This window comes from Adiantum capillus-veneris, chromosome 12, assembly GCF_014529385.1.
Source record: "Adiantum capillus-veneris isolate H3 chromosome 12, ASM1452938v2, whole genome shotgun sequence".
Lineage (NCBI taxonomy): Eukaryota > Viridiplantae > Streptophyta > Polypodiopsida > Polypodiales > Pteridaceae > Adiantum > Adiantum capillus-veneris.
Window position 1 is genome coordinate 65429641 of NC_140942.1, and position 21591 is coordinate 65451231.

General features: G+C 41.2%; 1 protein-coding gene across 2 annotated transcripts; it reads right to left on the reverse strand.

Annotated features, from left to right (window-relative positions):
• Positions 1-9661: 9661 nt before the first annotated feature.
• Positions 9662-15041, reverse strand: LOC147445847 (beta-glucosidase 34-like). Of its 2 annotated transcripts, none has more exons than XM_086525222.1 (13): positions 14542-15041; positions 14297-14366; positions 13817-13875; positions 13211-13286; positions 13032-13103; positions 12844-12931; positions 12371-12632; positions 12165-12280; positions 11402-11628; positions 11155-11183; positions 10933-11029; positions 10727-10832; positions 9662-10362 (listed from the first exon to the last, which is right to left on the reverse strand). In XM_086525222.1, the coding sequence occupies exons 1-13, from the start codon at positions 14653-14655 to the stop codon at positions 10173-10175; spliced, it is 1506 nt and encodes a 501-aa protein (XP_086381348.1). In that variant the 5' UTR covers positions 14656-15041; the 3' UTR covers positions 9662-10172. The 2 variants fall into 2 exon arrangements, with proteins under 2 accessions (XP_086381348.1, XP_086381347.1); XM_086525221.1 differs by having other exon boundaries at positions 14474-15041.
• Positions 15042-21591: the final 6550 nt, after the last annotated feature.

The window sequence follows — 21591 nt, forward strand, 5'->3', positions numbered from 1 at the left end:
AGTTGTTTTTGTACTTATCATTCCTTCTCTCTGGAGCCAGCTGTCTTTTGAATGTAAAAATTCAATTATGTCTTATTATTTATGTTAAAATAGCTACACACACACACACACAAACACACAAATGAATTGTACAGTCTTGCACCCACCACCTTCATCCTACAATTGATATCAAAGCTTGGTTAGGGTGAAATTGAATATAATCCCTTTCTCTCCTTATCATGTTCTCCTAATAAGTCTCTCACTTAGTCTATTCGATGTGAGGAAGGCCAGTGATGGCCTCATACTCAGCTATGATCCTTAGAAGCCATTCACCCTTTGGAGGTGAGATGTCATACCTCTGAAACATCTATATGGACTTATTATACAAAAAATTAGTGCAATATACTTCTAAATAGTGCTTGCCCCCATTCTTCAAGCTGCAACATAGTAGCTGATGAATCCTCATGTGCCAAATGCCAAACAATGCAAGGTAGGGCGTGCTCTTTTGCAATGTGCTCTCTCACAACGACCCATCCTCAAACGACGGCATTAGTGGAGAATTGAGGTCAAACAAAGCATGAAAGGACCCAAATGAAATTCTATAAACAAAAAAAAACATGTGTTTACTATTGAGGTCCTATTCAGTGAAAAGTTGAGTATGAATAGAGCCCCAAAAAATTGTTTGTCGGAGAACACTCCACATTCCTCTTGGAGCATACCACCAAGAAATGGGTTGTGGCGCCCCAAAGAGGGCACAAAAGATCCAATCCAAGGCAAAAGGTTGTTGCTTAGGATGTGCGAGCATCATTATGTACATGAGAGATGTCCATTCATCCCTGATACATGGGAGGTGTCCATTCGTCCTTGGTAGAGTGCATATAGTACAACTTATTTCAAAATACCAAATCAAATTGAAATGTTGAACTGAGAAAACAAAGCAGACACATGGCATCGAGGCGAGGAAGAAATGATGCACCTCTCGATGCTTGCACGTGCACACCTGCCAATTAACAATAATAAGAAAAGCAGATAATACAAAAGAACAAAATGTTACAATACACAAACCAATCACCACTGATCTTACTAGTCATGTTTTCGAGCTAAAAGTTTTGCAATCTCAAGTTGTGGGGACAAAACATCTATTCACTCTTTGTTTCTTCTTGATGTGAATTGCAATGAAGCCTTTCCTCAAGTGCAATCCTGCTTTGATCCAACTCTCACAAAGTTGCACTTTTCTTCTCCTCTACATTTTTGTAGGCAACACATATCCCCTTGAAGTTGTCTCCCATCGAACAAACAAATGATTGCAACGAAGACCCCGAAAGGTTGTTTACTTTCTTGCCAACCAGTCCATCAAGATCAATCTCTGCTCTTGCAACTTTTGCTTGGGGGTTCTGGTTTGAACCACCACCTTCTTATGATTCAAATTGTAAAGGTGAATGTGTGGTTGTAGGAGTATATGAAGCTCCATGCACGTTGCTATCCAAAGCACAAACTAGTCATGTGGCATTGGGATTCTTGCCCCATAAAGCGTCACATGTATATTAAAGTGGCCACTTGGTTGGAGCAGAGCCCGTTGCATTAACCTATTGAGCTTCTTTTTGTGATACTTCTTCAAGGTGTCAATGCGGATTCCCAAGTGCTTTGAGCTAAATGATGCATCGATCTATTTATTCAATTTGAATATGAGATCCTCCCATTGATTCACACCTGCTTTGAGTTAAATGATGCATCAATCTCTTTATTCAATTCAAATGTGAGATCCTCCCAATGTTTAGCCCAAAATTCCCCTTTTTCCGTGTGGGTCCATGCCTTCTTCTGATACTTCTTCAAGGTGTCGACGTGGATTTGCACTTGCTTTGATTTAAATGATGCATCAATCTCGTCATTCAACTCGAATGTGGGATCCTCCCAATCTTTGCCCCAAAATTTCCCCTTATCTATGTGGGTCCATGTCTTAAGAGTGTATAATTGGTTTTCATCCTACTGGACAGCCAAAGCTATAGGTTGCTTGATCCCTTTTCAATAATAGGAGACTCATGGGACTATGATGGAGTATAGTGTGTGTGTGTGTGTGTTTGGTTGATGTCTTGAGAAGGTAGCATTGTTTACATGGATTTGGATGGCTGTAAAAGTCATTTTATGGGATGGCAAGGTTGAGGAGATAGCATGACATATTTCTCATTGTCATCTTAATAGCAAGTTGCGACCATTGAGTGGTGAGTGCCCTCAACAGTGGAGTCGTCATAGAGGAACCTTGCAGATTTCTACACATGCAAGCGGTGAAGACAAAAGAGCTTGACATGCTAAACAACATGAGAGAGCCAACAAAATCTAGTGAATGTCCATAGGAAGTGTTGGGGCAAAGGTGGGATGTGCCTCATTTCAAGGCTAGACACCTAGGATCTGGTCACCCACTGACCATTGACCATTGAGACCGCTCACTGACGGTTACAACGGATTGACGGGAGCAAAGTGAACCCCGAACCCCGACGGCCTCTAAAACACCGGGGACCGAATGGCGCGCCTCGAGCTTGTCATGGTAAAGCAAACAGGGGGCACCACCTAGCTTCAGCGGCTAGGACGCAAACAACACACCACCATAACAAAGTTTTCATCCAAGAGAGATGGATGCTTGGGAGTAATGATGAAGAGGAAAGGGAATGAGATCAAGTGAGAGAGAGAGAGAGAGAGAGTGAGAGTGAGGGAGGGGGTATAGCGGCTTAGTACTTAGGCACCACAAAAGGATGGCGAATCCGCACACCCTTCACACATACACAAGCTCACTCCAAAACACAAGACTAGGTGGCGATTCCGCACACCTCACATGGGCAAAACATTGCAAGAAAACATACTCACAAGACCTCAAGCTTTATTTAGAGAATTAGGCAATGAAATGGGGAGCATAGGGTTAGGGAATGAGAAGGGAGAGAGTGGTAGAGCACATGACGGATAGGTGGGAGTTGATGGCGAAGACTCGCACGAGGATTATAGCCATCATCCTTCATTTAGTTGCCCTTCATCTTCCATAGCCAAGGGTGTAGAGGTCATGCTCAAGACAAGCATGGTGATTGCGGTGATGGTGATGGTGTGGGTGTGTGTGTGTGCACTAGGCACACACAGTGCATAGTGTGTTCTTTGGTGATGTTGTGTGTTTTTTGTGTGATGGTGACCCCTCTTTATATAGGGGAGGAGGGGGGAGAAATTCTAGAATTTAGAAATGAAGAAATCATTATCTACATAGGCCATGTGACAGTGGGCCCCACTTGTCTGGCTGTGTGTATATGTGCCAGAACAGCAGTCTCATGAGAGAGAGACTAAGAGAGAAAGATGGGTTGATGAAAAAAAGTGAGAGGTGACATGGAGAATAAAGTAATTACAAGAGGGGAGAGAGGGGAGTGTGTTCAGAGGTGAATCTGTGTGCAGATGTGTGTGAACACAAGAAAAATCAAGTAACCACCGGGTGGGGATGGGTCTGTGGGCACCTTTTTCAGTGAAACTGAGTGTGTGTGAGTGTGGGGGAGGTTATTTAGCTACAAGACAAGAGACATGGAGCCCTTTAGAGAGAGGGGGGGGTATTTGGGTCATGGGATATGATAGGAGAGAGAAAGAGGGGGTGGGGTATACTATTTTGGAAGATAGGGTAAGTTGCATGTGAGTTGGTGCATTATTGGTGAGTTATAATGCATTATTGGTGAGAGGTGGGGTAGCTTGAGGGGAGAGAGAAAGGAGAAAGGACAAGGGGAAGAGAGAGGGGGTTGACCTTTTGAGTGGAGGAGAGGAAAAGGGACACACGGCGGGGCAATAGTGAAGAAAAAGGAGGCAAGGTGGGGATGGGCTACCCCGCAGGCATGAGGTGGCCTATTTTACCTTTCTTATATATTTACATAATCATACTTTAATTTTTTTTCTTACTTTTTCCAATGCCTTTTATCACTCCCTCCCTAAGAGGGGGTTTTCATGGGGTGGGGACGAGAGAAGAGGGGTATGGGAGCTTGGCTTGTGAAAAGCCCCCATCAGGATATGAGCTTCCTGGTTTCCAAGGAGAGAAGCATATATAGTAGATGGTTTGACAACACTGTGTGCAGGCACATTGCGGTGCAAGAGGAGCCTAGATTACAAATTTGAGCTTATAGATATGTTTTCAGCTTGTGTATAGCTTTAGCAACAAGCCATTTGCTGATTTTTGCAGAGAAGAAGCAGGAGCAAGAATTTTTATAGCAATAAATTTTTTCATATTTCTATCATACAAACTCGGATATATGATCCAAGAGTCTATCCTAGAGTTTTTTGAAGTTTTAAACGTGATGGAAATATCAAAATTTTGAAAATTTTCACACAAAATTCTATGCAATAGCCTGCAACACACAGGAACTATTGATAGATGGATTTCTACATAGCAGAGCATTGTGTAGTTTGGGTTTGTGGACTTGTATGAAAAATTGTGATGCTCTTTGAGAGTTGATTTAGCTTGAATTTATGTATGCAAGTGCTGATTTGGGATGTGTATTTTGGATTGATACACATTTGAATGTAGTTTTGTCAGACAGTCTCGTGGCTATAATAGGCATGCGTATTTGGGTTGTACACTTTCACAAATACTTGATTGTGAGAGAGTGATTGCTCTAAGTAAAACTTGAAGCTGATTTGGCATACACATAGCCCGGATGTAGCTTGGATAGAGCTTGAGCACAACTGATAGCTATTGCTGACGAGTAGTGGTAGTTTGATCCGACACTACATGTGGTCAATTGTCCTGCAGATTCAAACAGGCAGTTTGTAGCAGCACTCTTGGAGTGAGAATTTGTGCAACACATGGTTTTGTGTGCATGTACTGACTATGTGGACTCTCAGAGAGTGTTTTCGGCATGGTTTTGTGTGGATTGCTATGTATAGCATATGCAAGGCCTCTTATATGTATTCCTCATTCCATAGAGAATGGAAACTATCTATATCATGCAAGCTTGAAAGCACTTGATATCCATATCATCTTTAGTCTTCCTTGGTAGTAAATTTTGGGCATCAAGGATCCAAATTTCAATGGCTTCCAAGAATTTCTTCCATGTTTTTTTAGTGGTAACATGTTTAGCTGATGCATTTATAACATGATATTTCCCCTCAAAGCTCACAAGCTCGCCCTCCTTGCCGTGGAACATGATCGGACGTCCTTGGTCTCACCCACCCTCCATGTTCGTTCCATGCTACCATGTCCTTGGACTTGTCCCCATCGGGTCAACAACCCCCATAGTTGCCTCACCTGCTCTCTTTGCTTCTAAGTGCTCTTTCTGCCTATCCCTGTGCTCTGCATGCCTATGTGTGCTAGTCTCACCCGTTGTTTGCCTTTGGTTGTTTGAATGCTCTATCCACGATGAACAAGTGTGGCAGACTTGGTCACCCTTGTTGGTAGATGGTTGCATTGGTCCCTTGGCAAGTCTGGGAGAGGCTTAGCAAAACACAAGGGATACGGACTGAAATTTCCCAATACCTTTAGCCTCCATGTGTTATTGCTAGTTTAGATGCCCACAAGCCGGTTGATGATGAGCTACCCGATAGCCTCCAAAACACGAGGAGATAAGAACCCTTCTCTTGACATCTCATCTTGTATTTGGATTCCCTTGTTGATGGATCCAAGCACAATGACATTTATGGGGGGAAATCGCAAATTTCTTAAGAAAAAGGGGTGGTTGTATTTTCTCAGAGCATGTAAGTATACACTTCATGTGGAGGAATGCCACAAGCTTCATCTCTTTGAAACAATAAATCTCCGTCTCCATGTTCGCCCCTACTTGCTACTTTTTTTGTTGGAAAATCCATGCAATGAATGTGCTCCAAGAGATGAGATTTTGGTCAATAAATTGATCAAAAAAAAATCTTGTTTCAAAAAAACACCAAGTCTGCCAAGCAAGACACATGTAAAGAAAATCCCCATATTAGCAATTCCACTTTGCCTCTGGTGAAAACAATCCAAGCATCTTTATCATGGGCATATCATGCAGCCAAGGGCCTTTGAAAAAAAAAGGCCAAAACTTCTTTGTCATGGTCACACTGCTAATTTAAAAAACACTTAATATTGTTGCTTTAGATGTTGCATCCAACGCATTCAAAAGCTTTCTTTTACCGATGCTAAGCAACCTTTGCTATTGCTTTTGGAGGTTGCAACCAATGCATTTCAAAGCTTTTTTTCCCCGATGTTTTAAACGCTCCCATCACTCTAACATGGAATGCTATGCTTTGAGCGTTCGGGAAAATTGCAAGTTATCCCCAAGAAGGGCAAGGTGAGTTTATGTAGAAAAAAATGCAATTGTTGGTTGATATGTTTAAAGGGTCTTCTTTAATATGGCCAAAAGAATCCTACAATTTTTCTTTAGAATGTCATCTTCTACTGTCTTCAATTAAAGTTGTGCTTTGTGTGCAAGATATATCCAAAAAAGGCATAGCCAGCCAAATTTCCAGCCTTGCTTTTAGAGGATGGGACATTAGAGTCTTTCTCCAAGTATATGATCACTTTTGCTTACAACTTGTTGTTTATTATGACCATAAAGAGCTTTCATGTTCCTTGGTTAAAATCTCGTCTTTGCTATCTTCAATTTACGTTGTATATTGCAAGAAACATCCAACCAAGGCACGACTAACCAGTTTCAAGCCTAGCTTTTAGAGGTAGAGGATAGAATGTGAGAGTCTTTTCACTGAGTATAATCGCCCCTTGTTTTCCAACTTCATAGCTTGTGGAATAACAAAAGACGAAGCTAGCACAAGTGAATATATGCATGGTGAGATTATTCATTAAGAGAAATTGTGAAAAAAGTGAATTGTCTCACAGTTGATCCATGTGTTTCTTTTGAAGTGAAACACGAGCAATCAAGCAACATGGATAAACAACAAACGGTAACATGTAAGTTTTTCTAGGTTTTTTTAGAACACTCTATAGACCACATCACAAATGTGACACTTATGTAATCCATGTGATTAAACAAGTTTCGTAAATTGATAAGTTAATATAGTATTTGTTGTTGTCCATGTTTGCAAGGACTATAACAAACGATTCGTATGACATGAATCATAAGGATCCCTTTTTCCAAACAAAAGATAACATCCACATAGTTATATGTAATCTAGGTACAACTAAGTACTGCCTTTTACTACTAACATTGACAGTTAAAACAAGTACTTAAAACACGGACCGAAGGGTAACATTGTCAGTGAAGAGCAATTGGTTTTTATATTGTTGAATACCTTTTATTTGTAAATAGCACTTTACAACTTCTTTGTCTTGTACAACAAAGCCATTTAATTTACAAAAATCATTGTAATCTATACTTATAACTTTTAATAATTCACATTTTCTATTGTCAAATTCTTTGAGATCACCAAATGTTTGTCTCTATGGAATGCAAATGCAGTGATATCCAAATAAAAAGGATCTTTTTCAAATTTCATAAAGACTACTATAATATTGAAATCTTCTGGTATAGTTTGCTATCATTTTCGTTTTATAGAAGTAAACATGTACATCATAATGTGTGCATTTCTTAAGACTTGCATAAAAAACTTTGTTAAAATTGTCAAGAGCATTGATTAGATGTTTATTTTTCTTATTCATTTGACTTAATAGTATAGTTGCTATCATTTTCAATAGAATCAAAATATATAACATGAAGCTGGTTTTATAAAAGTTAACATGTACATCATAATGTGTGCATTTCTTAGGAATTGCATAAAAGACTTTGTTAAAATTGTCAATAGCACTAATTAGATGTTTATTTTTCTTATTTATTCAACTTAAAAAAATAAAAAGGTATTCCTATTGGCTTCCAAGAAAAAAAAAAAGTTCATTTCTTATGCGATACCTTAGCCTAACTCAAAAAAATAAAAATTCTTTTAAAACAAAAGATCAAGTCCACAACAATTCTTATGTAAAGGTGAAAGAACTTCTGGCTTTATAAATACTAGAGCCCTTTTGTTTCCCTGCCCACTCTAAAGGAATTAGGTCTCCCCAATCTCAAAAAAATAAAAAATCTTTCAAAACAAAACATCAAGTCCACAACAGTTGTTATGTAAGACTTGAAAGGACTTTCGGCTTTTTTTAAATATTAGAGCCCTTTCATTTGAATGTTCCAGTATAGGCTCTACTTTCACTTTTCATTACACATGCTTTAGGATCTGCAATCCACTCACTCCAATCCACTCACGATCCAAAACCATTTCTAATTTCAACTCTCGTTTTAATCTTCCCAAGCTGCTTTAAGATCTCCAATCCATTCACGATTCAAAACCATTTCTAATTTCTGATTTCAACTCTAATTTTGAAAGATTTGACCTCATCACGTAGAGAGAAATAGGTTCAAGCTTAACCACTAGGCTAGGTGCCATTTGGGATGCCCAGGATGCCCTTAACCATTAAAAAAACGAATACTTCCCCCCTACCCTACTAGTAAGCATCCTCCCCCCCCCCCCCCCCCCCCTCCGTTAAGTTCCTTCTTTTGCTTCACCGCCCCTTTTTCTTGCTTTCCCTCTCACAACTAATTAATGGGCTCACTTGGGTACCTACTAGAGCCCTTTCATTTCCCTTCCCACTCCAAAGGACCTACCTTTGGCTTTTCAAATGCCATGTCAAGCGCTTCATTTCCACGAGGGTATTGATTGAATTTTCTTTAAAGGTCTTCAATTCACTTGTTTTGAAAGAATTTTATTTTTCAGAGATTGGGGAGACCTAATGGTATAGATGCTTTGAGCTATTTTATATCTTTCATTTCATCCATTAATTTCATGGATTTGGTCCAATAATTGGGATAGTCATAACCAAGCTTCTAGTGCTAATCACTTGTCTTAAATGAAACAAGATCTTTGGGGTCAAAATTTAATTAATAATTAGAAAAAAAAAACCCAACAAACCAATTAGCGTGAAACGATCAAGCGGCATCAATTAATGTCAGAGATTGGAAGGAAGAGGGAAAAAAAACGCATTTAAGTTGAACATGGATGTTTTTTATTTTTTGTTTTTGTTTTTTCATTTCTTTAAGTTTTGTATAGCTTCAAAGCTCAACAATTCATTAACAAGTGCGCTATTTAAGATCTAACGACTTTTCAAATATAGTTATTATTCAATTTGAGGAAGATAGCAAAGGTAAATAAGCTCTGCATTAATTCTAAACGAGTAGATGAACATGTTTTTGCCAAAGCCGTCATAAGATACCATAGTCCCTAGTATTTGTCAATCAAGTAAATCTGCCCCTCAAGAAACGTGAACAGGATGCACCACCAACCGTATAGTGACATTGCTTCTCCTTTTGACTTCTCTACCACAACTTGGGTAATAGAAGAAGAAGAAGAAGAGAATTTTAACGTCGTAGGAAATTATCCCAAGAGATCTAGCCGACGAGGAAAGTTGATAATTGAAATTAAACACCTAAAATTTGACTGATGAAGTAGCTGAAACAATTAGCAAATCTTCAATCTTACTTTGTCAATGAACTCGGAGCTAGTCCCGATTTGCTGTTACCCTCCTCAATTGAACGAAAATTCCACCGCTTCAAGAAAGAAATTGGGGATTTGTTTATTACACAAGCTAACAAAACGAATGAGGAGATAGTTGAAATTAAGACCTGTTATTCAAGAGGAAAATGGCATAACCAATCTACCGGAGAGAGAGAGAGAGAGAGAGAGAGAGAGAGAGAGAGAGAGATTGAATAAAGAAATTCCCCATAAAAACACAAGGGTTGAAACTCCCTTTACATATGCTGTAATTACATATCTTGGGGTTCATCTTATAAAGATATAAAGAATTTAAGTAGGTAGAAAAGGACAACAGACCTTGTACAAAAGCACATGGCACTTGCTCAATCAGCAGCTCATGCCACCCACTACAAGATGCCATCACCTGCACCAACCCTCTATATGAATAAGTAGATCGAAATTAGCTTACAGCAACTCAAGGCAATCTCTCAAATGAGAAGCTCCAGACACTCTCTTCATGCAGATTACAAAGCTCAAGGCAAGCTCTGCATAAAAACTCTGATCCCCTCTTCCACCTTGCACCATCAGAATTGCTCAATGAAGCTCTTTAGTACTCCTTGCACCCTTTAATTAGCTTATTCTATCACCTGCTTTGCACATTGTGCATAACAATCCTCTTTACCTATGCTCCTGTGTGCATAGGAATGGATCAAAGGGTATCCCAAAACAGGTCGCCAAACTCAAAGATAGTTTCTTGTCGATGTCGAATTGTCTGCAAGCATGAGCCTGAACCACTCTGCCGATTTTCGAGCGAACCGGGTGAGAGTGTGATCTACATAATGTATGCCCAAGCGGACCTCCAAACCAAGATTGAATTCGAATCCGTCGAGTAGAGACCACGCAAATACACCCTTCACATTTGCCCCCTCCCTGCACAAAAAACCAGGAAATCATTTGGTCCATGTTACTAAATTAGCATATCTTTCAAAACCAATTCCTGTATGGCTCAACAATAAAGAGCTTGATTCACCCATTCAAGTGTATACTCAAAATCAATCCTTGTAAAGCTTCACTCATTCAAGTGAACATTCAAGCGAAATAGGGATAAAAGCTTCCAGGAATCAGCACAATGCCATGCAGTTGGATGCTACATGTAGCAGAAGATACATGTACCAAGGTTGAATGAGGGACTGCTGCAACTAGCAAATACAGTCAAAGGAATGGATGCATGTTCAACACAGAAATACAGTTTTGTCATTCAAACAATTGATCAGGAGAATTGTCAGAAGCGTACTTAATGGCATTCAGGAGCTCATCATAATAGGTCTCGAAAAAGTGTACTCGCTCATCATCAATAAGATTAGCTTCATCTTCCTCTGATGTAAATTCCATGCCCCATCCTGCGAAAGTAAAACAGAATTGGTTCTTAGGAACTCCCAAAAGTGCTATGCCAGCATTAAAAACATGATTGCAATGATCTCACAGGAAAATAGTCCTTGCCTGTCTGTGTGATATAACTTGGGAAATTGTTGTAGCGGTACTTGATATACTCTAGAGTCTTACGCATGATCCAAGGAACAGCATAGTCATGCTTCCCCTGAAGTATCAAGGAAAAGCAGCTTCATTGTTAAACAAGGGCACGTGGAGATGAAGAGACAGAAATTAACGCATCTACAAAATCCTATCAAAAACAACAGACGGTCATACACATCCAAAACTCACCACTCCAATGGGTACACCATCCTTCTCACCTGTCAGAGAATAGGTATAAGACTAGTTAGAAGCACTTGGAAGATAAGATAGCCACGAGCTTTTATTGACAAGGACAAGACTAGTGGGAGGAAAAAGAAAAAGAAGGCAGATAGATGTTGACCAAAACTATTGAGGTAACCAACACAATAAGTATCCACGATAGCAGGAAGAGCAAGAGCATCACAGATCAAGGCAGAATATCAAGTAGAATGATTACCAGTAGTTGCTGCCTGTGGGTCAAGGTAGTAGGACTTTACATTAGGGTATTCATCTTCATAGAAGTTGTAATCGTACGCATAGAAAGCTGTAATGACATTCAATCCCAGAAAATCTATGGAGCCATTCACTTTGGCAATTTCTTCTAGAGTAAATTCAGGCAACCTGCTTCCTGCATACCGCTTCATGGAATCAGGATAATCCCCCTGCAAAATTGGGTCCAAAAACCTGCAACACATATAGAGCAAAATGACATATGAGACGAGTATTCTTGCTCCTTGACATGCTGAACTGTCAAAAGTGAACAAAAACCTGTAGCATCATAGAACACCATGATATGAGACAATTTTTCTTGCTCATTGACATGCTAAACAATCAAAAATGGCTTCCAGATATGCATCCAATCCCATACGAACCTGCCCGAACTGATGCCATCATCATTTCATTAAAAAAACTCATACAATCTTCCCATTTGCTTATAGACATGGGTGTGTCATAGGCTCATTATTTAATATCCTGAATTAGTTTCCTATAAGAACAACTGATGCTGGTCAACTTCTGAACTACACTAAGACAGGGACATAAAAACTTTTGACACATGACACCGTTCACTTGCGGCACATACTAAACCCTTAACTTCCTCTTCAAAATTCCACCTTTAGGAGTCTTTCGACAAGGTCATAAGATAAATACTTGCCACTTACTTAGGGTGAAGCTCCAAAAGAGGGTACTACACATACAAAAAATTGTACAAAGAACCTTACCATCCAAGAAGGAAATCAGTAGCTCTCTGGGCAGCGGCCAAATCTGCTGGGGAATCCGTCAATGGCTCAAACCATCTATGCCACAAGGCAATTCCAATGCTTCCGTTCTGGGCTTCCTGATTGAATACGCACCATGAAACATGAAGCACAAACTAGTAGCAGGTAAATAGATCGTCAATGGGATCATTCTCGAGTATCACACACACCTGATATTTACTTCTGTAAATATTTACTGCTTCTGCATGCGCTAAGATTACATGGTGTCCCACAATGTAGGGCTCTATTCCTGAGTCTCCTGCTGCACACTCCCCATAAATGTCAATGTTGGAAGTGCATCGCCCTGGAGGATTTTGATTCGTGGCATAACCAAGCCCAGCCCAATCATTGGGCTCATCAAAAGTAATCCATTTCTTCACCCGGTCTCCAAATGCTGCAAAGCAAGTGTCGGCATAGGCGGCGAAGTCATCGCTGTAAAGAATGAAACTCATTACACATCTTGTGGAGAACAACTCAAAACTACTGCAAGATCTTAAAAAGCATGACTCTGATATATCAACTTAATGTCACCCCACTCCAGAGTACTTAAGAAACAAGCATACTATTACTATTACGGTCAATCAAAAGCTACCAGCATAGCCCTAGACCCTGAACCCTACACCCTTTCACAGAGACTTCTTACATGAATGTTCCATTCAGAGGCCCCATGTAGTCTGTCTCCAGCTGATAGGGATGGTCTTGCGTCCACAAAGTCACGAAAAGCTCCAAGCCTATTACCACCAAAAGTTGCTGCTTATCACAAAAGCTTTGCTGAAGTCCAGTTCCTACCTCTGTCCTACAGCTACAGAGAGCCCAGGAAAAAGGCAGTACCTCTATCCAACACATCGTTTATCACTTCATTGTAGTGCGCAATGGCGAGCTCATTCACCTCCCCACTGCCATCTGTGGTTACATTGTGAAAGCAGGTACATAAATCACACAAAATACTGACCAAATGTTTTTACTATTCTATCATAGCCAGAAACATAAACTTCAAAATCTGGGCTTACTCGGATAGATTCGAGACCATGCTAATGACATGCGGTAAGCATTCATGCCAAGGTCGACCATAAGCTGGTGATCTTCCTGCAAAACAAGCAGAGAGAGCCAACAAGGTCAGGTGAAACAGGTGTGCGAGACCAAGAACATGAGGACCACTCCTGACAAAAAAAATGCTCAACTAACTTGCTACAAATTTCAGCATTGCAAATCCACATCAGGCGGTTGTGTCATACGAAGCTTAACATCTAAGTTACTAATAGACGTATTGCAATGTGCTTGCCTCTTGTTTGCAATCTGAAAGGATGCCCCACCAGACCGACTACAGTCGCATTACCATGTATGTAGAAAGATGACAACCCACTTTACATAATCTAGGGTCTCTTCTCCACGCCCAATCACATGACATATCTAAGGAACACTTTGCGCTCAAGTGTTCCAAAATTTGGGGTGTCAGCACGCATTACTATTTCTTCCCAACATGAAATTCCAAACGATAACATACCCAGATCCCTACCTATACCTTAATACTCTTGCACATCTTCTTTGTAGATGAATTTACATCCTTGAAGGGATTGCCACCTGATCAACATTAAAGAAAAGACAAATAAACGTACTGCGTATCGGTAGTAGCTGTCACCACATTGTCCGGGAATAGATCCATCAAATGAAGCTCCTGTAAAACAGATCAAGAAACAAGATTGAGAAGGTGAAAAAGAAATGGGTAGTGTCAGAAGCTTTTCAAGCACCAGCCTACAACAAGTAGCCGTGATTACATTCAAAGCCAAATATGAGTTAATCAAAGAAAATGCCGCATGGTGCATTTACGTGACAAAGCGCCAGCGAGAATTTAACAACATTGCTTGCATGCGACATAGCATGCGCAGATTGTATGCAGCATATCATGTGCTAACAGGAAGAGCATCATTGAAAGGCATGCGAATAAACAAAGTGCATTTGATTTCGAAGATCGGGAGCTTTTGCCCACTGTTGTCTCAACCCCACAAGGATAAAAGTACGTGTTCAATGGATACCCACACCGATACCGACATCAAGATTCTGTCGTAAGAACTACAACAAAACATAGCAATCCTCACCTTCAACAGTCCTGGCATATTGATCCCATATGTTTAAGCTCTTTCCATCAACAAGCTCGGCGCCCTCATGCTGTTGTGATATATTTGGGTGGATCAATCACAAGCTCTCTCTCTCTCTCTCTCTCTCTCTCTCTCTCTCTCTCTCACACACACACACACACACACACACACACACACCTTCATGGAGGAAGTGATGGAACCAAACAGAAAGCCCTGCGGGAAATCGAAGCGGGTAATGTTGGTACCATTAGGAAAGAGGGCACTGGAGGACCCGGACAGAAGAGGCGGATTTTTCCGCGTTGGACTAGGCCTCTTGCTGCCCACGTCCATGACAGGCGTATGGCGGCTGCATCCCCCATTCCAAAAAAGAAGGAAGAAGGCCAGGAAGCTGAAGGAGATGATGCTCAGAGTTGCTGCCATCGCTACAGCTGAGGCAAGCTGCTGTGGGGCAGCTGCAATGGAAGTGAGGATCGAACCCTGCAAACCGCAACTGCGGGATTGCAGACGTCTCTAATCTTAGCTCTCTCATCATAGGCTTTATACTAATCGTGGGCTGCAACAATTAGAGGGGGCGAACTACATGCTCTTGGACATGGCGGAACACGTGCAGTGAGCGAAGGAAGAGAGAGAATCGTTATGTCAGCGAAAGTGCTCGTATGTGTCGAGCGAGAGAGAGAGAGAGAGAGAGAGAGAGAGAGAAGGGAGCGCCACGCAGGCGAGGGTCTCCATGAGCCAGCTGGGTGTGAGAGAGTGCTAGATTGCCAGTGAGGCCCAGTGTGTGTATGAGAATGAGAGAGAGAGAGAATCCCATCGCTGCAGCAGTGCACACTGCAGCTTGTTCATACAACGAGAGTAGCGTGCGTAGCGAAGGCACGAGCATTTTGCCCAGGATCCAACGTGACGGCATGCATTGAGTGATCGGGAAAAGGTCTGTTGAAGTTGATTATCCTGTTCATTGTGACTGCAAGTGCCAAGCATCCCAAATCACTTTTCCTTAAAAAGAAAACCAAATAAGGGCCCACTTAAAACTCTTCCAAGTTTTCAGGTCAAATTTCAAAATTCGAAGCATTGTAATTTGTCAACGAGTGCTAGCTCACTTGGTAGAGTAAGAGCCCGCTCGTACCCATGAGGAGTGGGGAGAGCACGGGAAGTCATTCGCCATTTTTAGCAACTCCGAAAAGCTTTGAGAGAATCCATTGACTTCTACTAACCCCGCTATCACTTTGAAAAAGGGAGGGATTAAGCGAGTATTAAGGGCTAGCTGCTTCCTCCAAGGATGTAGGAATTCCTGAGCCAATGAAAGCAAAGCACACGAGCTGGTCGACAGAAGGCGCCACAGACCATGGTTTTGAAAGAGGATGGGTTGCGATATGGGTGTGACCCGGCTCTAAGAGCCCCTTGTGTCTAAGGTCTTGGGTTCACACCTCCTTGACCAATGAAAACGCGTCTGACATATAGCCTTTAGGGGTTGTTCTACTAGTCCTTATAATGGGTTGGCCAACCTTATTCGATCGGGAAGCCTCACCTCAAGAGTCGGGTTGCCTCCACATACGAGGGTTGGGTGTGTGTGTTGTAATTTCAAAATTGTAGGTAATTCTCATTAAAAAAAAGCATTTGCATACATAATCACTTTCTACTCTGACTGGTAGCTTCTTAATCTTATTAGCCCCAATCTTTTGAGATTCCTCCTCGCAGCAGCATTGAACTTTGATGGGCACAAGATAGAGCATGCGTCGTGACCACCCACCATCACGCACTTGATGTCCATAAGACAAAGCTCTCATTATTAAGAAATAAACTTCTATGTCGTGGGCTCTAGATTTGCATGTAGCCTCTTGTTCACCTGAGCCGGGTCCCCTCTGCATGGTGCTGCCCATCCCCTCTCACCTCTTGCGCGACGTGCCTGCCCTGCCTTGCCCACCATTCGGCTTTGTCCCTAGCGGTTGGTTGACTCGCCTCCACACACGCCCCTCTTCCTTCCATTTTTCCTTCCAATGTAAACCCTTCCCTTTTCCACTTCAAACTAATGCCACAATGTTTTGAATTTCTTCCATTCAGTACCTCCTTCCGCTCTTCTTATAAGAAATTTTAAGTTTATATAAGATCCCCCACCCCTTCCCTTGATGCACCTCATTCACGTATGCGCATACTATGGACCAAAGCACCACCAAGCACCGCAAGAGTCGTTGTGGTAAGGGCACTCACTTGCATGATAGCACACTTTCTCTGCTAGCGTGCAAAATAGCCAAGGCCCATGCCAACCATTTTCGCTTTCTCAATAAAGCTCTCTTATCACCATAGTCCATACCCAGCAAGCTTCAATGCTGCTACCATGAGCACCATGCTCAACCCTGGTTGCTTTAGCTCTACGGAGCGCTCTAAACAATACCACCATCCTATCCACTAATCGCTACCATGTGCTATCTTGAAAGCATAGGTGAGCGAAATTGTTCCCATAGTTGCACCGCCTTTCTACTCACCTCTCACCCTCGGCCACTTCTCATTCATACATGTCATTTCCTTTCTCGAGCATGTGGAGAGAGGAAGGGAGAGCCACATGCAAACAAACACTCAACCTCCCTAAAGAATCTCGAACAAATTCTCTTTAAACAAACATTTAAAGTTAAAAGTTTCGCTAAACAACCTCCCTAAAAAATCTCGAACAAATTCTTTTTAGTATGTATATTTAAAAATCGTGGGTACATATTCCCAGTGTTTACACTAAACCTTGTAAAATTTTGTTGGATTTCTTCAAGGCAAGTTGGGACTCTAGTTGGAATTTTGCAAATTTAGCCGGTTAAAAATACACTGAACCTGATTTCTGCTATCACTTGTATGTACTAGTGCTTGGAAAAAGGTTCTCTTTATTCAAACCAAAAAATGGCTAGTCAAATCTCAAGATTTTTAGTTGAAAAGTTCAAATTTATGTAGAGAATGCCTTTTCAAATGCGGTTTTCACCTTTTAATAAATGGGTGAAAAGGATCCAAAGTAGGCTCCATAAAATCATTTTCTAGAGCCTTGGTGTATACTTTTTGTTGACAAGCAAGAAGGCTTTATCACGCCTAATTTTTGAAGGCTTCGACGCCCTTCGGAGGCCCTTTTATCTTTCAGTGAAGGGTAAAAATATTTTTACCCTTCGAAAGAAGGATAGAATATTGAAAAATCTTTGAGTAGCCCTTCTAATTTTTGCCTAAATATAGCTTAATGAAGGATAGGGAAAAATTTACCCTTCAAATGAATCATTAAGGTCACCCTTCAAAAATGAGCCTTGGGCTTTATGTCTTCTTCATTATACCTCATCGGATTTGTGGTTGCTCTTAGATCCCGAAGTGGATAGTGCACATCATATATCCCGTTGCACCCCTATTGTGTACAAATTTCTACAAGAGAAGCTAGGATTGCCACATGCATCCCCCGAGTCAATTGATTAGTTTATCGAAAAGTGAGGAAAGTGCGCATGCAAGGTGATATTCGATGGTCATCTACTAGACATTCACCTTTCGATTGCAAACGCACATACAACGGACTTGTTTCAGGTCCGGTGATGCTTCCTTGGCAAACTAAGGAGACACACAAATTAGAGCATTGGCACTATCGGATCATGTTGCATCAGTTGAAGCAACTTAACCTCCACTATTAAAAATAGAGCATCCTTGGCAACAACTGTGACCACAAGATTAGACTGGAGCAATTAATAACATTCATAAATTACATCATCTCCAACAACTTACCCCGACCAATAAAACACTATATTCAACGGTAAAGTGTGATCACAAAAGCATCGGACTATAGAAGAAGGTTTGAGTCATGGCTAAAATTATGAGGGAAGCAAGTTCAGATGTAACCAAAAGTTGAGAACTCTAGTAGTGTGTGGTACTCAGACTCTCGAACTTGCAGTGAGCATTATGTGCACAATTGATTTGACTCTTCTCCATTGCCCCAATGCCCATTCTCGCATCAAAGGGAGTGGGAGCTAAGCCAAATCCCCCCTTGGGAGCTGGGAGCGATGCGGTGAACAAGAGCCGGCACATAGAGTATATGAAAGTGCCATGCCCTGAGGACATGATCAATCCACAAAGGAGAGTAAGCTAAAGTTTTGTGGAAATCTTCAAACTTCTCACGAGACAATGCCTTTGTGAAAAGATCTGCAAGGTTGTCTTATGTTGGCACATAAGCCAAGCTGATCTCTCTTGTTGAGAGTCTCTCTCTAACACATTGGTAATGCACCTCAATGTGCTTTGTGCAAGCATGGAAAACTGGGTTTCTTGCAACTGCCAATGTGATGTGACTGTCAATCTAGATGATGTTGGCAATGCCCTAGCCAACACCCAAATCAACCATAAGGCATATGAGCCATACACACTCAATCGTACCTGTGAAGACTACCCTGTACTCATCCCCACAACTAGAAGTGGCAATAGTAGGTTTCTTCTTGCTCAACCATGATATGCATGAACTGTCGAGCATGAAACAAAAACCACTCGTGGACACTCGCACGTCATAACAACCAGCCCAATATGAGTCCAAAAAAGCATGTAAAATTGGCAGCAATGATTCCCCCTTGGGATAAAACAATCCAAGATGTAATGTGCTCAAGTAGCAAAAGATCCGCTTGACAGCCTACCAATGCTTAGACCCTGGTCTATGCATAAATCTGCCGACCTGTGGGGATGGGAATGGAGAGAGCTTTTGGAGGGAGCTTTTGAGGAACCTTTTTCCAATCCTTTTACTTGGGTAATGTTTTTAAGTTGAAAGCTCTCCATGATGTGGCTGCAGAGAGCTTTTTGGAGGGAGCTTATTTTGTTATTTGACAATCCATTTAAACATTCGAACTAATATGGTCTTTGGAATAATTTATGCTTCGAACATAGTGGAAGGACAAGAAGATACAATCCACCCTATTAAACCATGACATTTGCCAAACAAAACAACAATTTTGATCTAGCATCTAGCATCCACTAACCAAAAAATATGCTATGCACACAACAAACGAACTGCAAGACAGAAGACATCATCTCAAACATGTTTCCCGTGCTAGCAAGACAACTTGCATGCTTTGTCTCAGCAAGGTTTGTAGTTGGAATGTATGATAGATCATCCACTTCCTGTAACATATAGGAATATTGTAAATGCAATGAAGGAATTAAATATATAATCCACTAAAAAAGAGCCTTGCGTTGTTTTACCCTAACAACGTGCTTTCTCAAGCGAGGTAATGCATGTGCCACCAACTGAGCCAACAGTCCATTTGCGACAAGTTACAACCAGACACTTTTCCAGAAGCCCACTAAGCTCAAATAGTCCTTACAAACTTGTTGCCTCCTCCTCGCTCCTTGCACAACACCATAGTTCACACATACGCTTGTGCTCATCTTGGAAATTTTTATGCACGTATTGCATGGTGTGAATGTGCAAGCTTTGTTGCCAATGAAACAAGCAAGAGTGTTCTCTTCCATCCATAATATTGTTAGGTCCTCCATTGAATATAGTTCAAATAGCTTTCCAATTTTCCCCAGCCTCCTCTACCATGAATCCTCTAAAATCAGCTGGACAGTGTCCTCTTTCCAACAACACCGAATTCATCATTTCCTAAAACATGATCCGTGCTTGTGTCTCTTCTTCCTTCATCTCGCAGATGGCAATGGTTTGCATTTCTTGGATCCTACAAAGTGTAATGACTAATCAATGCTATGAATGAATGCAAAAGAATAGGGACGTTGTATCAGTAGGCCTTACACAGGACATAGACATGGGTAGCCATTGTTGTCCACCCTACTACTCTCTTCACATGATCAAAGCAAACCTAGATTTTTCGTAGGTCACCACTTTCGTCTTGTCGCATTCTATTCACAAGCTTGACACCAGATCCCAAGCCATTGACTGACATTTTGAACACATGATATCTTTTCTTATGATCCGTGAATTGCCCTAGAAAAAGCATATTGTGGAATAACCTGTAGCTGCAATTGTTTTTTAGCCAAATGAATTGGGACTCCACACCGACACCAATCTGTGTAGTAGTTGCTTCTCACATCCAATGTTTGAATTTGAGTTTTATATAACAAACATGTAGGTCAGCCCTCATAAAGAAAGTAAAATTGTTTCATAGTTCAGATAATAAATCAATACCTTTGTTTATGAATTAATGGTTGTATATCCTCTAGTATAGAGAGGAGCTCATTGTTATTTAGTTGTCCCCATTTTCTCGTACCACGACCCCCATTACCATATGTTTTGTGAGATTCAATTGCAAATTCCTAGGGCCAGTCACACTGGTGTTTCAGACACCACACGAGACACAAGTTCTCTCGTCTATCTAATTGCAGGCTGCAACAAAACTCCCTTTGCAACAGGGTGATTATGCCTTCTGGTGTGGATAAACAACCGGGTCTAGTTGTATTCACACTGAGCAAGTAATAGACAGTGCAAGAACACTCTCAAAGAAGAATTAGACTGTTGCCATAATTGAAGCAATGAAGCGTTCCATTTTCGGAGCTCAACACACCAACTGATGCAATTGATGTTAGCAATTTTCCTTTCCAAGAAGTCTCATTTGGTTGCCCATTCATTGCATTGATCAAACAGGATCTATTCTTACAAACAAGGTGTCCGCCACATTTACTTCTCTTGATCAAAGCTGGATACCTCATTCTAGAATGAACAGGCTTAACCCAACAATGGCAATCATACTTTTGACCCATCCCTAACATTTTTGGGACACCATCCGACACAACGTCAAGCTCATAAACGCAATCCCCATTGTACAACTACGGAACTTTATCGACATGCTTCTTAATTGAACATCTAGAGATCATTCGACTCAACTTGGGGTACTTAATTGTGGCTATTTAATGCAATATACTCTAGTGTACTCTATGTTTTTTCCATCTGGTCAGAACATGAAGATTTTTTTATGTTTTTGTTTTCTTCTTCTTTGAAACCGTTGGAGAGGGAGAATGAGGTCCACACCCGACACACAACACAAAGCCTCCCTACAGCTCAGTGTATCCACAACACCCCTAACCTCTCAAATAACACCTTCAAATTGGCTAATTTGCACTAACAGACGCACCTTAGCACACAGAACAACTATCTCATACCTTACAGAAACACCTTTCATCACAAATGCACCCACACTGCTCAACTCACCCTTTCTGGCTCACAAAACACCCCGATTCTGCCCTCTTGATAACACACTTCAAGCTGTTGGCATACCCTCCGCAAGCAGTGGCAAGTACACAAAGAGCGAGAGAAAAGGAGGGGGATGGGGAGAAGAAACACCCGAAAGAGGGGC

Bases quoted from the DNA above. Each gene is read 5' to 3' on its own strand.
- LOC147445847 (XM_086525221.1), bottom strand. From the start codon at position 14,716: ATGGCAGCAACTCTGAGCATCATCTCCTTCAGCTTCCTGGCCTTCTTC. The intron at 13,287-13,816 runs GTACGTTTATTT...CTTGTTTTGCAG, and splicing joins ACAGCTACTACCGATACGCA to GAAGATCACCAGCTTATGGT. The intron at 11,629-12,164 runs GTAAGGTTCTTT...TATGTGTTGCAG, and splicing joins ACTGATTTCCTTCTTGGATG to GTTTTTGGACCCAATTTTGC.